Raw genomic sequence first — 17,415 nt, 5'->3', positions numbered from 1 at the left:
CATCTCTCCTAGTTACATATGTATACTTATGTATATCTCTCTTTTTAAACCAGGTACTCCCAATCACCAATCCTTTTTTAGCACACAAATCTACAATCTCTTCACCATTTCCATTTACAACACTGAACACCCCATGTACACCAATTATACCTTCAACTGCCACATTACTCACCTTTGCATTCCTGGTCTCGAGCATCAAAGCTGCTAACACACTCACTCAGCTGCTCCCAAAACACTTGCCTCTCAAGATCTTTCTTCTCATAACCAGGTGCATGGGCATCAATAAAAACCCATCTCTCTCAATCCATTTTCAGTTTTACCCATATCAATCTAGAGTTTACTTTCTTACACTCTATCACATACTCCCACAACTCCTGCTTCAGGAGCAGTGCTACTCTTCCTTTGCTCTTGTCTTCTCACCAACCCCTGACTTTACACCCAAGACATTCCCAAACCACTCTTCCCCTTTACCCTTGAGCTTCGTTTCACGCAGAGCCAAAACATCCAGGTCCCTTTCCTCAAACATACTGTCTATCTCTCCTCATCTTGGTTACATCTACACACATTTAGACACCCTAATCTGAGCCTCTGAGGAGGATGAGCAGTCCCTGCATGACTCCTACTCTGTTTCCCCTTTTAGAAACTTAAAATACAAGGAGGGGAGGGTTTCCAGACCCCCGCTCCCATACCTTTTAGTCGTCTTCTATGACACGTGGGGAATGACTGGAAAGTATTCTTTCTCCCCTATCCCCTGTTGAGTATTCCTGGGAAATTACATGGGAGGGTATTGATTGAGAGGGTGAAGGAATGTACAGAGCATCAGATTGGGGAAGAGCAGTGTGGTTTCAGAAATGGTAGAGGATGTGTGGATCAGGTGTTTGCTTTGAAGAATGCTTGTGATAAATACTTAGAAAACAAATGGATTTGTACGTAGCATTTATGGATCTGGAGAAAGCATTATCATGATAGAGTTGATTGAAATGCTCTGTGGAAGGTATTAAGAGTATATGGAAAGGGAGGTAAGTTGCTAGAAGCAGTGAAAAGTTTTTATCAAGGATGTAAGGCATGTCAGGTAGGAACAGAGGAAAGTGATTGGTTCTCAGCAAATGTTGGTTTGCGGCAGGGGTGCATGATGTCTGTATGGTTGTTTAAATTGTTTATGGATGGGGTTGTTAGGGAGGTGAATGCAAAAGTCCTGGAAAGAGGGGCAAGTATGCAGTCTATTATGGATGAGAGGGCTTGGGAAGTGAGTCAGTTGTTGTTTGCCGATGATAAAGCGCTGGTTGCTGATTCGGGTGAGAAACTGCAGAAGCTGGTGACTGAGTTTGGTAAAGTGTGTGAAAGAAGAAACCTGAGAGTAAATGTGAATAAGAGCAAGGTTATCAGGTTCAGTAGGGTGGAGGGAGAAGTCAATTGGGAGAAAAACTGGAGGAAGTGAAGAGTTTTAGATATCTGGGAGTGGATTTAGCAGAGGATGGAACCATGGAAGCGGAAGTGAGTCACAGGGTGGGGGAGTTGGTGAAGGTTCTGGGAGCTTTGAAGAATGTGTGCAAGGCGAGAAAGTTATCTTGGAGAGCAAAAATGGGTATGTCTGAAGGAAGCGTGGTTCCAACAATGATATATGGTTGCGAGGCCTGGGATATAGATAGGGTTGTGCGGAGGAGGGCGGATGTGTTGGAAATGAAAAGCCTGAGGAGAATATGTAGTGTGAAGTGGTTTGATCGAGTAAGTAATGAAAGGGTAAGAGAGATGTGTGGTAATAAAAAGTGTGGTTGAGAGAGCAGAAGAGGGTGTATTGAAATGGTTTGGTCACATGGAGAGAATGAGTGAGGAAAGATTGACAAAGAGGATATGTGTGTCAGAGGTGGAGGGAACAAGGAGAAGTGGGAGACCAAACTGGAGGCAAGAAAGATTTCGAGTGATCGGGGCTTGTGCGAAAGATGCCTGTGGCATGAGAAAGGTGGGAGGTGGGCAGATTGATAAGGGTAGTGGGAGGTGGAATGAAGAATTACGATTGTTAGTAAAAGAGAAGAGAGAGGCATTTGGGCGATTTTTGCAGGGAAATAGTGTAAATGACTGGGAGATGTATAAAAGAAAGAGGTAGGAGGTCAAGAGAAAGGTGCACGACATGAAAAAGTGGGCAAATGAGAGTTGGCGTGAGAGAGTATCATTAAATTTTAGGGAGAATAATAAGATGTTTGGAAGGAGGTAAATAAAGTGCGTAGGACAAGAGAACAAATGGGAACCGGTGAAGGGGCTAATGGGGAGGTAATAACAAGTAGTGGTGAAGTGAGAAGATGGAGTGAGCATTTTCAAGGTTTGTTAAATGTGTTTGATGATAGAGTGGCAGATACAGGGTGTTTTGGTCAAGGTGTTGTGCAAAGTGAGAGGGTCAGGGAGAAGTATCGGAAGATGAAAGCCGGCTAGTCGGTGGGTTTGGATGGTATTGTAGTGGAATTTATTAAAAAAGGGGGATGACTGTGTTGTTGACTGGTTGGTGAGGATATTCAATGTATGTTTGGTTCATGGTGAAGTGCCAGAGGATTGGCGGAATGCATGCATAGTGCCATCGTACAAAGGCAAAGAGATAAAGGTTAGTGTTCAACTTACAGAGGAGTAAGTTTGTTGAGTATTCCTGGGAAATTTCATGGGAGGGTATTGATTGAGAGGGTAAAGGAATGTACAGAGCATCAGATTGAGGAGGAGCACTGTGGTTTTAGAAGTGGTAGAGGATGTGTGGATCAGGTTTTTGCTCTGAAGAATGTATGTGGGAAACACTTAGAAAAACTAATGGATCGGCATGTAGCATTTATGGATGTGGAGAAGGATTATGATAGAGTTTTACCCCCCCTATTCTGCTCTCTAAACCACACTCTTTTTACTTCCACACATCTCTCTTACCATTTCATTACTTATTCGATCAAAATGTCCTCAAACATTTCATTTCCAACACATCCACCCTCCTCCACACAACCCTATCAATATCCCAAGCCTTGCAACCATTATAACATTGTTGGAACGACTATTCCTTCAAACATACCCATTTTTGCTCTCAGAGATGATGTTCTCGCCTTCCACACATTCTCCAACGCTCCCAGAACTTTCGCCCCCTCCCACACCCTGTGACTCACTTCCACTTACATGGTTCCATCCACTGCTAAATCCACTCCCAGATATCTAAAACACTTCATTTCCTCCAGTTTTTCTTCAATCAAACTTACCTATCAATTAACTTGTCCCTCAACCCTACTGAACCTATTAACCTTGCTCTTATTCACATTTACTATCAGCTTTCTTCTTTCAAACACTTTACTAAACTCAGTCAGCAACTTCTGCAGCTTCTCCCCCAAACAGCCACCAGTGCTGTATCATCAGCAAACAACAACTGACTCACTTCCCAAGACCTCTCATCCACAACAGACTGCATATTTGCTCCTCTCTCCAAAACTTGCATTCAGCTCCCTAACAATCCCATCCATAAACAAATTAAACAACTATGGAGACATCACGCACCCCTGCCACAAACCACCATTCACTTAGATTCAAGTACTTTTCTTTCTTCCTACTTTTATACGTGCCTTACATCCTTGGTAAAAACTTTTCACTGCTTCTAGCAACTTGTCTCCCACACCATATACTCTTAATACCTTCCAAAAAGCATCTCTATCAACTCTATCATGTGCCTTCTCTAGATCCATAAATGCTACATACAAATCGATCTCTTTTTCTAAGTATTTCTCGCATACATTTTCTAAGCAAACACCTGATCCACACATCCTCCACCACTTCTACACCCCCACACTGCTCTTCGCCTATTTGATCCTCTCTACATGCCTTTACCTACTCAAGCAATACCCTCCCATATAATTTCCCAGGAATACTCAACAAACCTATACCTCAGTAATTTGAACCCTCACCTTTATCTCCTTTGCCTTTGTACAATGGCACTATGCATGCATTCTGCCAATCCTCAGGCACTTCACCATGAACCATACATACATTGAATATCCTTACCAACCAATCAACAACAGTCATCCCCTTTTTTCATAAATTCCACTGAAATACCATCCAAACCCACCACTTTGCCGGCTTTCATCTTCTGCAAAGCATTCACTACCTCTTCTCTGTCTATCAAACCATTCTCCCTGACCCTCTCACTTCGCACACCACCTTGACCAAAACACCCTCTATCTGCCACTCTTTCATGAAATACATTCAACAAACCTTGAAAATACTCATTGCATCTCCTCACTTCACCTGTACTTGTTATTGTTATAATGGAAAGAATCAGAAGTGAAACCTATTGCAGAAATTAACTGTCCGAAAGATCCCAAAGATTTTAGACCTGTAGTATTGACATCTAACATTATGAAATGTTTAGAAAGTATATTGAATAACTACATCTGTGAAAGAACAAATAATTTAAAAGACCCTATGCAGTTTGCTTATTGCTATAATAGGAGTGTACAGGATGCAACACTTACATTGTTGAATGATGTTAACGAGCACTTAGATAAGACTAAATCACAAATTAGAGCACTGTTCATCGATTTTAGTTCAGCATTTAACACAATGCAACCTCATATTTTGCTTAATAAAATGTTACAAATGAGTGTAAATAGAAACATCTTAAAATGGATTTTTAGCTTTTTAACGCAGAGACCTCAATATACCAATGTAAATAATGTCAAGTCTAATGTGGTAGTTACCAACACAGGAGCCCCCAAGGTTGTGTATTGTCCCCTGTTCTCTTTACCTTGTACACAGATGATTGTAGGAGTGGAACTGATGACTGTACTATTATAAAATATGCCGACGATACAGTTATCCTAGGAAAAGTTGTCAATGATAATTATGAACCCTATTTAACTCAAGTCAAAAAATTTGTTGACTGGAGTAAACAAAATTTCTTGGAGCTTAATGTTAAGAAAACTAAGGAGATGATATTCAATTTCGGAACTAAAAATAAACATGTAGCCGACTTATTAACAATTGAGGAAGAACACGTTCAAAGAGTAAACCAGTACAAGTATTTGGGACTTATGATTGATGACCAGTTGAAAGGCAGTGTTAATACGGATATGGTGTCAAGGAAATGTAACCAAAGACTACACTTTGTACGTATATTGCGCAACCTAAATGTAGATAAAGTGATCATTAACTTATGTTACAAATCAATATTAGAATCAGTTCTAAATTTTTCAGTGACTGCCTGGTATGGGAAACTTACTTGTAAAGATAAAAATAAGTTGGGAAGAATTGTTAAAAAGGCAGGAAAATTAGGTGCGCCGACCACATCACTAGATAAGCTTTATCAGACAGGCGTAATGAAATAAGTAGATAGGATTATGAAAGATGTAACCCATCCGCTATACAATTGTTACACATATTTAAAATCAGGAAGGAGGTTAGCTTTGCCCATGCAGCGTACTGATAGATACAGAAAGTCTTTTGTACCTAAAAGCATCCTCCTTTTCAATCATTTGTCATCACAATAGGAAAGTAAAATATTAAAGTGTCTCCCTTATTATTTTATTGCTTTACTGATTTTATTATTCTTTTAATGTAGAAACACTAAGGAGCTCTCAAAGCCAAGAAGAATTTCATTTTGTAATATATCTTGTATTACAATGTGACTAATAAAAACTTACTTACTTATTTCCACCCCATTAGCCCCCTTCACCAATGATCCCATTTGTTCTCTTGTCTTATGCACTTTATTTAACTCCTTCCAAAACATCTTTTGATTCTCCCTAAAATTTAATAATGGGAAATGAAAGCAAAACTAGGGAAAAGAGGTGCTGAGATACAGTATGACAGTAGGATATTGTGGCTTGTGGCAAGCCTGTTTTTGGATGATACTGTGTTGTTTGCCAAGACTGAAGAGGAGTTACTGAAGGTTGCGTGTTTTATGATCTGTATAAGTGTAGGAGACTGAAGTTAAATGCAAGTAAAAGTAAAGTAATGGTGTTTGAAAGGAAATGGAGTGAAAGCACAGATTTTGTAAAACCATATAATGTGAAAGAAGAAAGTATAGAAAATTGTGCTGTGGATATGGGGAGATAAAGACTGGAAGTGAGGGAATTTAAGTATCTGAGAGCTGTCTTGGGAAGTGTAATGATATGGAAGGATAGATAAGGGAGAGAGCAGTATAGGGTAGAAGAGTCATTGAGTCCCTGAATAGAATAATGAAGGGTAGAGGTGTAAGTATGGAAGTGAAGAGAGGATTAAAAGACAGCATAGTCCTCCCAACCATAACCTATGCAAGTGACACATGGATGAGGAATGAGGCACACAGGTCAAGAGTACGGGCTGTGAAAATGAGCTATTTGAGAAGAGCATATGATATGACTTAGTGGAATGAAGAAAGAAAAGAAAGGGTGTACGAGAGATGTGGTATGGCAAGGAATGCAAAGGGAATGAGTTGTGGAGTGGTAGAATGGGTGAATCATAAGTTTACAAGGAGAAAGTATTATAGTACAATGAAAGGGGTTGGTGTGAGTAGAAGACCAAATGTGACATGGGCAAATAGTATGGAGGATTACTGACTGGAGAGAAACAGAGGAAGAATATGTGGAATGATGTACGCAAAGGAGGCATCTAAGAACAGGGATAAGTGAAGACTCATTTGCCATGGCCACCCCTTGATGAGAGTTCCCAGAGGAAATGGGAATCATAGATATAGATAGATAGATAGATATATAGATAGCTTCCTCTATCAGTTCTTCCCTGCCTCTGTTTAGCACTGTACCTCTAACTAAAAAAGGACAACGTACCGTAACGGGCATGAAAGATACATCCCCATATCCCTAATATGAGGTGGTTCTCACAATACCTGTTCTGCTTAACACTGGACAAATTCTATCCTTGATATTTTCTTTTTCAGTGTATTTAAAGAATATTTCGACTATATATTGGGATAATTCCAGTTGTAGCAGGAGCTTGTTTGCCAAATATAGCCTATTTCTAAATGGAGTTGGCAATGCAAGGCTGTGTAGGAAAGTATACTGCTTATTCTAGATATTTTCTTCAATAATGAAGAATACAGACACACAGTATTCTGTGAGGAAAAAACTTTAAATTACCTTTTTATATAGGTTAGTTCTGAGGTATAAGTGATCATACTATACATTAGATTCCAGCGCTTAAGTACACATATCTTTCACTGCATTACAGTTTCCTCAAGTCTGAAACTTAAACCAATTCCTTAAACAGTGATATGCAGTAATGTTTTTAGTCTTATACTTACCCATATCAAACCACGTTCCATTCCCATTTTCAGCTCGAAATGCTGTGATGGCACTGCGAAGAGCAGTAACAACAGCATATGAGAGGCACAGAGGTGGCTCACCAGTTGCTGTGGCACATAGAAAATCAAATAAATTTTTGATGTACTTGATCTCATCAGTCTTAACTGTTTCTAATCAGTCTTAATTGTTTCTAGGGAAAACCATGATATTGAAAGTATTATATTTCTAACACATCATCAATCTGAAGCATCACAAATCCTAACCTACCCTTATGTAAGTTTCCCTAACTTCATTCGATTTAGTACCATGTCTTGTTTTTTGCAATATTAATGCTTTTGGGTTATGACTTTGGAGCTATGATGTTTCAAAATAAACTGGTGATCCCATTTATTAAGCTGTCATGTATAATGCACTGAAACCACAGCTCCCTTTCCACATCCAGGCCTCACAGAACTTTCCATGGTTTACCCAAGACGCTTCACAATGCCCTGGTTCAATCCAATGACAGCACGTTGACACCAGTATACCACATCATTCCAATTCACTCTATTCCTTGCACGCCTTTCACCCTCCTGCATGTTCAGGCCCTTATCACTCAAAATCATTTTCAATCCATCTTTCGACCTCCAATTTGGTCTCCCACTTCTCCTCGTTCCCTCCACCTCCAACACATATATCCTCTTGGTCAACCTTTCCTCACTCATTCTCTCCATGTGACCAAACCATTTCAAAACACCCTCCTCTGCTCTCTCAACCACACTCTTTTTATTACCACACATCTCTCTTACCCTTACATTACTTACTCAATCAAACCACCTCACATCACATATTGTCCTCAAACATCTCATTTCCAGCACATCCACCCTCCTCCGCACAATTCTATCTATAGCCCAAGCCTCGCAACCATATAACATTGTTGGAACCACTATTCCTTCAAACATACCCATTTTTGCTTTCCAAGATAATGTTCTTGACTTCCACACATTCTTCAACACTCCCAGAACTTTCGCCCCCTCCCCCACCCTATGATTCACTTCCACTTCCATGGTTCAACCCGCTGCCAGATCCACCCCCAGATATCTAAAACACTTCACTTCCTCCAGTTTTTCTCCATTCAAACTTACCTCCCAATTGACTTGACCCTCAACCCTACTGTACCTAATAACCTTGCTCTTATTCACATTTACTCTCAGATTTCTTCTTTCACACACTTTACCAAACTCAGTCACCAGCTTCTGCAGTTTGTCACACGAATCAGCCACCAGTGCTATATCATCAGCGAACAACAACTGACTCACTTTCCAAGCTCTCTCATCCACAACAGACTGCATACTTACCCCCCTTTCCAAAACTCTTGCATTCACCTCCCAAACAACCCTATCCATAAACAAATTAAACAACCATGGAGACATCACACACCTCTGCCACAAACCTACAATCACTGAGAAAGAATCACTTTCCTCTCTTCCTACATGTACACATGCCTTACATCCTCAATAAAAACTTTTCACTGCTTCTAACAACTTGCCCCCCACACCATATATTCTTAATACCTTCCACAGAGCATCTCTATCAACTCTATCATATGTCTTCTCCCGATCCATAAATGCTACATACAAATCCATTTGCTTTTCTAAGTATTTCTCACATACATTCTTCAAAGCAAACACCTGATCCACACATCCTCTACCACTTCTGAAACCACACTGCTCTTCCCCAATCTGATGCTCTGTACATGCCTTCACCCTCTCAATCAATACCCTCCCATATAATTTACCAGGAATACTCAACAAACTTATACCTCTGTAATTTGAGCACTCACTCTTATCCCCTTTGCCTTTGTACAATGGCACTATGCACGCATTCCGCCAGTCCTTAGGCACCTCACCATGAGTCATACATACATTAAATAACCTTACCAACCAGTCAACAATACAGTCACCCCTTTTTTAATAAATTCCACTGCAATACCATCCAAACCCACTGCCTTTCCGGCTTTCATCTTCCGCAAAGCTTTTACTACCTCTTCTCTGTTTACCAAATCCATTTTCCCTAACCCTCTCACTTTGCACCCCACCTCGACCAAAACACCCTATATCTGCCACTCTATCATCAAACACATTCAACAAACCTTCTAAACACTCACTCCATCTCCTTCTCACATCACCACTACTTGTTATCACCTCCCCATTAGCCCCCTTCACTGATGTTCCCATTTGTTCCCTTGTCTTATGCACTTTATTTACCTCCTTTCAGAACATCTTTTTATTCTCCCTAAAATTTAAAGATACTCTCTCACCCCAACTCTCATTTGCCCTCTTTTTCACCTCTTGCACCTTTGTCTTGACCTCCTGCCTTTTCCTTTTATACATCTTTGACTCATTTGCATTATTTCACTGCAAAAATCATCCAAATACCTCTCTCTTCTCTTTCACTAATAATCTTACTTCTTCATCCCACCTCTCACTACCCTTTTCAATCTGTCCACCTCCCACACTCCTCATGCCACATGCGTCTTTTGCACAAGCCGTCACTTATTACCTAAATACATCCTATTCCTCCCCCACTCCCCTTACCTCCTTTGTTCTCACTTTTTTCCATTCTGCACTCAGTCCCTCCTGGTACTTCCTCACACAAGTCTCCTTCCCAAGCTCACTTACTCTCACCACTCTCTTCACCCCAACATTCTCTCTTCTTTTCTGAAAACCTCTAAAAATTTTCACCTTCACCTCCACAAGATAATGATCAGACATCCCTCCAGTTGCATCTCTCAGCACATTAACATCCAAAAGTCTCTGTTTCGTGCGTCTATCAATTAACACGTAATCAAATAACGCTCTCTGGCCATCTCTCCTACTTACATACATATTTTTATATTTATTTATTATACTTTGTCGCTGTCTCCTGCGTTTGCGAGGTAGCGCAAGGAAACAGACAAAAGAAATGGCCCAACCCCCCCCCCCCATACACATGTATATACATACGTCCACACACGCAAATATACATACCTACACAGCTTTCCATGGTTCACCCCAGACGCTTCACATGCCCTGATTCAATCCACTGACAGCACGTCAACCCCGGTATACCACATCGCTCCAATTCACTCTATTCCTTGCCCTCCTTTCACCCTCCTGCATGTTCAGTCCCCGATCACACAAAATCTTTTTCACTCCATCTTTCCACCTCCAATTTGGTCTCCCTCTTCTCCTCGTTCCCTCCACCTCCGACACATATATCCTCTTGGTCAATCTTTCCTCACTCATTCTCTCCATGTGACCAAACCACTTCAAAACACCCTCTTCTGCTCTCTCAACCACGCTCTTTTTATTTCCACACATCTCTCTTACCCTTACGTTACTCACTCGATCAAACCACCTCACACCACACATTGTCCTCAAACATCTCATTTCCAGCACATCCATCCTCCTGCGCACAACTCTATCCATAGCCCACGCCTCGCAACCATACAACATTGTTGGAACCACTATTCCTTCAAACATACCCATTTTTGCTTTCCGAGATAATGTTCTCGACTTCCACACATTCTTCAAGGCCCCCAGAATTTTCGCCCCCTCCCCCACCCTATGATCCACTTCCGCTTCCATGGTTCCATCCGCTGCCAGATCCACTCCCAGATATCTAAAACACTTCACTTCCTCCAGTTTTTCTCCATTCAAACTCACCTCCCAATTGACTTGACCCTCAACCCTACTGTACCTAATAACCTTGCTCTTATTCACATTTACTCTTAACTTTCTTCTTCCACACACTTTACCAAACTCAGTCACCAGCTTCTGCAGTTTCTCACATGAATCAGCCACCAGCGCTGTATCATCAGTGAACAACAACTGACTCACTTCCCAAGCTCTCTCATCCCCAACCGACTTCATACTTGCCCCTCTTTCCAAAACTCTTGCATTTACCTCCCTAACAACCCCATCCATAAACAAATTAAACAACCATGGAGACATCACACACCCCTGCCGCAAACCTACATTCACTGAGAACCAATCACTTTCCTCTCTTCCTACACGTACACATGCCTTACATCCTCGATAAAAACTTTTCACTGCTTCTAACAACTTTCCTCCCACACCATATATTCTTAATACCTTCCACAGAGCATCTCTATCAACTCTATCATATGCCTTCTCCAGATCCATAAATGCTACATACAAATCCATTTGCTTTTCTAAGTATTTCTCACATACATTCTTCACAGCAAACACCTGATCCACACATCCTCTACCACTTCTGAAACCACACTGCTCTTCCCCAATCTGATGCTCTGTACATGCCTTCACCCTCTCAATCAATACCCTCCCATATAATTTACCAGGAATACTCAACAAACTTATACCTCTGTAATTTGAGCACTCACTCTTATCCCCTTTGCCTTTGTACAATGGCACTATGCACGCATTCCGCCAATCCTCAGGCACCTCACCATGAGTCATACATACATTAAATAACCTTACCAACCAGTCAACAATACAGTCACCCCCTTTTTTAATAAATTCCACTGCAATACCATCCAAACCTGCTGCCTTGCCGGCTTTCATCTTCCGCAAAGCTTTCACTACCTCTTCTCTGTTTACCAAATCATTTTCCCTAACCCTCTCACTTTGCACACCACCTCGACCAAAACACCCTATATCTGCCACTCTATCATCAAACACATTCAACAAACCTTCAAAATACTCACTCCATCTCCTTCTCACATCGCCACTACTTGTTATCACCTCCCCATTTGCGCCCTTCACTGAAGTTCCCATTTGCTCCCTTGTCTTACGCACTTTATTTACCTCCTTCCAGAACATCTTTTTATTCTCCCTAAAATTTAATGATACTCTCTCACCCCAACGCTCATTTGCCCTTTTTTTCACCTCTTGCACCTTTCTCTTGACCTCCTGTCTCTTTCTTTTATACATCTCCCACTCAACTGCATATACTTATACATATACTTATGTATATCTCTCTTTTTAAACCAGGTATTCCCAATCACCAGTCCATTTCAGCACATAAATCTACAAGCTCTTCACCATTTCCATTTACAACACTGAACATCCGATGTACACCAATTATTCCCTCAACTGCCACATTACTCACCTTTCCATTCAAATCACCCATCATTATAACCCAGTTTTGTGCATCAAAACTACTAACACACTCACTCAGCTGCTCCCAAAACACTTGCCTCTCATGATCTTTCTTCTCATGCCCAGGTGCATATGCACCAATAATCACCCATCTCTCTCCATCCACTTTCAGTTTTACCCATATCAATCTAGAGTTTACTTTCTTACACTCTATTACATACTCCCACCACTCCTGTTTCAGGAGTAGTGCTACTCCCTCCCTTGCTCTTGTCCTCTCACTAACCCCTGACTTTGCTCCAAAGACATTCCCAAACCACTCTTCCCCTTTACCCTTGAGATTCGTTTCAATCAGAGCCAAAATATCCAGGTTCCTTTCCTCAAACATACTACCTATCTCTCCTTTCTTCTCATCTTGCTTACATCCACACACATTTAGACATCCCAATCTGAGCCTTCGAGGAGGATGAGCACTCCCCGTGTGACTTCTTCTTCTGTTTCCCCTTTTAGAAAGTTAAAATACAAGGAGAGGAGGATTTCCAGCCCCCCCGCTCCCATCCCCTTTAGTCACCTTATATGACTAGAAATCCTCCCCTCTCGGTTTTAATTTTCCAAAAGAAGGAACAGAGAAGGGGGACAAGAGAGGATATTCCCTCAAAGGCTCAGTCCTCTGTTCTTAATGCTACCTCGCTAATGTGGAAAATGGTGAGTAGTATAAATTTTTTTTCCTTTATTCTCTGTCTCTGTCTCCCACGTTAGTGAGGAACCGCATGGAAACAGATGAAAGAATGGCCCAACCCACCTACATACACATGTATATACAAACACGTCCCTACATGCACATATACATACCTATACATTTCAACGTATACATATATATACATACACAGACATATACATATATATACACACATACATAATTCATACTTGCTGCCTTTATCCATTCCAACACCACCCAGACACACATGAAATGACAACCCCCTCCCCCGCATGCGTGCAAGGTAATGCTAGGAAAAGACAACACAGGCCACATTCGTTTACACTCTAGCCATTCGTTTACACTCAAGGCCATATTCATTTACACTCTAGTCTCTAGCTGTCATGTATAATGCACCAAAACCACAGCTCCCTTTCCACATCCAGGCCCCACAAAACTTTCCATGGTTTACCCCATATGCTTCACATGCCCTGGTTCAATCCATTGACAGCACATCAACCCCTGTACACCACATCATTCCAATTCACTCTATTCCTTGCACGCCTTTCACCCTCCTGCATGCTCAGGCCCTGATCGCTCGATCTTTTTCACTCCATCCTTCCACCTCCAATTTGGTCTCCCACTTCTCCTCGTTCCCTCCACCTTTGACACATATATCCTCTCTGTCAATCTTTCCTTGTTAATTCTCTTTATTTAACCAAACCCTTTGAAAACACCCTCTTCTGCTCTCTCAACCACACTTTTTATCACCACACATCTCTCTCACCCTTTCATTACTTACTCAATCAAACCACCTCACACCACATATTGTCCTCAAACATCTCATTTCAAGCATGTCCACCCTCCTCTGCACAATTCTATCTACAACCCACGCTTCAAAACCATATATCATTGTTGGAACCACTATTCCTTCAAACATACCCATTTACATTCTTGACTTTGATAACATTCTTGACTTCCACACACTTTTCAATGCTCCTAGAACTTTTGTCCCCTCCCCAACCCTATGATTCACGTCCGCTTCCATGTTTCCATCTGCTGCCAAATCCACTCCCATATATCTAAAACACTTCACTTCCTCCAGTTTTTCCTCCATTCAAACTTACCAACTGACTTGTCCCTTAAACCAACTGTACCTAATAACCTTGCTCTTATTCACATTTCCTCTAAGCTTTCTTCTTTCACACACTTTACCAAACTCAGTCACCAGCTTCTGCAATTTCTTACCTGAATAAGCCACCGAGCGCTGTATCATCAGTGAACAACTGACTCACTTCCCAAGCTCTCTCATCCACAACAGACTGCATACTTGCCCCTCTTTCCAAAACTCTTGCATTCACCTCCCTAATAACCCCATCCATAAACAAATTAAACAACCACTGAGACATCACGCACACCTGCTGCAAACCAACATTCATCCTTATACAAATTGAGCAACAATGGAGACATCACGCACCCCTGCCAGAAAACAATATTCACTGAGAACCAATCACTTTCCTCTCTTCCTACTCTAAAACATGCCTTACACCCTTGATAAAAACTTTTCACTGCTTCTAACAACTTACCTCCCACACCATATATTCTTAATACCTTCTACAGAGCATCTCTACCAACTTTATCATAAGCCTTCTCCAGATACATAAATGCTAAATACAAATACATTTGCTTTTCTAAGTATTTCTCACACACGTTCTTCAGAGCATAAACAAATTAAACAACCTTGGAGACATCACGCACACCTGCTGCAAACCAACATTCATCCTTAAACAAATTGAGCAACCATGGAGACATCACGCACCCCTGCCAGAAACCAATATTCACTGAGAACCAATCACTTTCCTCTCTTCCTACTCTAAAACATGCCTTACACCCTTGATAAAAACTTTTCACTGCTTCTAACAACTTACCTCCCACACCATATATTCTTAATACCTTCTACAGAGCATCTCTACCAACTCTATCATATGCCTTCTCCAGATCCATAAATGCTAAATACAAATACATTTGCTTTTCTAAGTATTTCTCACACACGTTCTTCAGAGCAAACACCTGATCCACACATACTTTACCACTTCTGAAACAACACTTCTCTCCCCCAATCTCATGCTCTGTACATGCCTTCAACCTCTATATCAATACCCTCCGATATAAATTCCCAGGAATACTCAACAAACTTATACCTCTGTAATTTGAGCACTCACTTTCACCCCCTTTGCCTTTGTACAATGGCACTATGCAAGCATTCCGCTAATCCTCAGATACCTTACCATGAGTCATACATACATTAAATAACCTTACCAAACAGTCAACAACACAGTCACCCCCTTTTCTAATAAATTCCACTGCAATACCATCCAAACCCACTGCCTTGCTAGCTTTCATCTTAAACAACGCTTTTACTACCTCTACCCTGTTTACCAAATCATTCTCCCTAACCCTCTCACTTTGCACACCACCTCGACCAAAACATCCTATATCTGCCACTTTCTAATCTGCTCACCTCCCATGTTTCTCATGCCACAAGCATCTTTACCACAAACCATCACTGCTTCCCTAAATACATCCCATTCCTCCCCCACTCCCCTTACATCCTTAGTTGTCACTTAGGAGTAAAGTCAGGGGTTAGAGAGGACAAAAGCCAGGGAAGGAATAGCACTACTCCTGAAACAGGAGTGGTGGGACTATGTGATAGAGTGTAAGAAAGTAAACTCTAGACTGATATGGGTAAAACTGAAAGTGGATGGAGAGAGATGGGTGATTATTGGTGCATATACACCTGGGCATTAGAAGAAAGATCATGAGAGGCAAGTGTTTTGGGAGCAGCTGAGTGAGTGTGTTAGAAGTATTGATGCACGAGATCAGGTTATACTGATGGGTGATTTGAATGCAAAGGTAAGTAATGTGGCAGTTGAGGGAATAATTAGTGTACATGGGGTGTTCAGTGTTGTAAATGGATATGGTGAAGAGCTTGTGGATTTATGTGCTGAAAAAGAACTGAGGATTGGGAGTACATGGTTTAAAAAGAGAGATATACATATAGGAGAGATATACAAGTAGGAGAGATGGCCAAAGAGCATTATTGGATTACATGTTAATTGATAGGCGTGTGAAAGAGAAACTTTTGGATGTTAATGTGCTGAGAGGTGCAACTGGAGGGATGTCTGATCATTATCGTGTGGAGGCGAAGGTGAAGATTTGTAGAGGTTTTTAGAAAAAAAGAGAGAATGTTCGGGTGAAAAGAGTGGTGAGAGTAATTGAGCTTGGGAAGGAGACTTGTGTGAGGAAGTGCCAAGAGAGACTGAGTACACAATGGAAAAAGGTGAGAACAAAGGACGTAAGGGGAGTGGGGAAGGAATGAGATGTATTTAGGGAAACAGTGATGGCTTGTGCAAAAGATGCTTGTGGTATGAGAAGCATGGGAGGTAGGCAGATTAGAAAGGTTAGTGAGTGGTGGGATAAGAAGTAAGATTATTAGTGAAAGAGAAGAGAGAGGCATTCGGATAATTTTTGCAGGGAAATAATGCAAATGAGTGGGAGATGTGTAAAAGAAAGAGACAGGAGGTCAAGAGAAAGGTGCAAGAGGTGAAAAAGAGGGCAAATGAGAGTTGGGTGAGAGAGTATCATTAAATTTTAGGGAAAGAAAAAGATGTTTTGGAAGGAAGTAAATAAAGTGCATAAGACAAGGGAACAAGTGGGAACTTTAGTGAAGGGGGCTAATGGGGAGGTGATAACAAGTAGTGGTGATGTCGGAAGAAGATGGAGTGAGTATTTTGAAGGTTTGTTGAATGTGTTTGATGATAGAGTGGCAGATATAGGGTGTTTTGGTCGAGGTCGTGTGCAAAGTGAGAGGGTTAGGGAAAATGATTTGGTAAACAGAGAACAGGTAGCAAAAGCTTTGCATATGAAAGCCGGCACGGCAGCGTGTTTGGATGGTACTACAGTGGAATTTATTAAAAAAGGGGGTGACTGTATTGTTGACTGGTTGGTAAGGTTATTTAATATATGTATGACTCATGGTGAGGTGCCTGAGGATTGGCGGAATGCTTGCATAGTGCCATTGTACAAAGGGAAAGGGGATAAAAGTGAGTGCTCAAATTACAGAGGTATAAAAGTTTGTTGAGTATTCCTGGGAAATTGTATGGGAGGGTATTGATTTAGAGGGTGAAGGAATGTACAGAGCATCAGATTGGGCAAGAGCAGAGTGGTTTCAGAAGTGGTAGAGGATGTGTGGATCAGGTGTTTGCTTTGAAGAATGTATGTGAGAAATACTTAGAAAAGCAAATGGATTTGTATGTAGCATTTATGGATCTGGAGAGGGTATATGATAAAGTTCATAGAGATGCTATGT

General features: G+C 41.2%; 1 protein-coding gene across 1 annotated transcript in view; it reads right to left on the bottom strand.

Annotated features, from left to right (window-relative positions):
* LOC139764912 (uncharacterized) overlaps positions 1–17,415 on the bottom strand; it is a 567,165-nt gene that overhangs the window by 16,737 nt on the left and 533,013 nt on the right. The window contains exon 24 of the mRNA XM_071691991.1: positions 7,250–7,357. Coding sequence (XP_071548092.1) covers positions 7,250–7,357 — 108 coding nt within the window. The remainder of the gene's footprint in view (positions 1–7,249; positions 7,358–17,415) is intronic.

This window comes from Panulirus ornatus, chromosome 4 (genome assembly GCF_036320965.1).
Source record: "Panulirus ornatus isolate Po-2019 chromosome 4, ASM3632096v1, whole genome shotgun sequence".
Taxonomy (NCBI): domain Eukaryota; kingdom Metazoa; phylum Arthropoda; class Malacostraca; order Decapoda; family Palinuridae; genus Panulirus; species Panulirus ornatus.
Note: the sequence above shows the minus strand (reverse complement) of the source record. Positions and strands in the feature narration are given on the sequence as shown.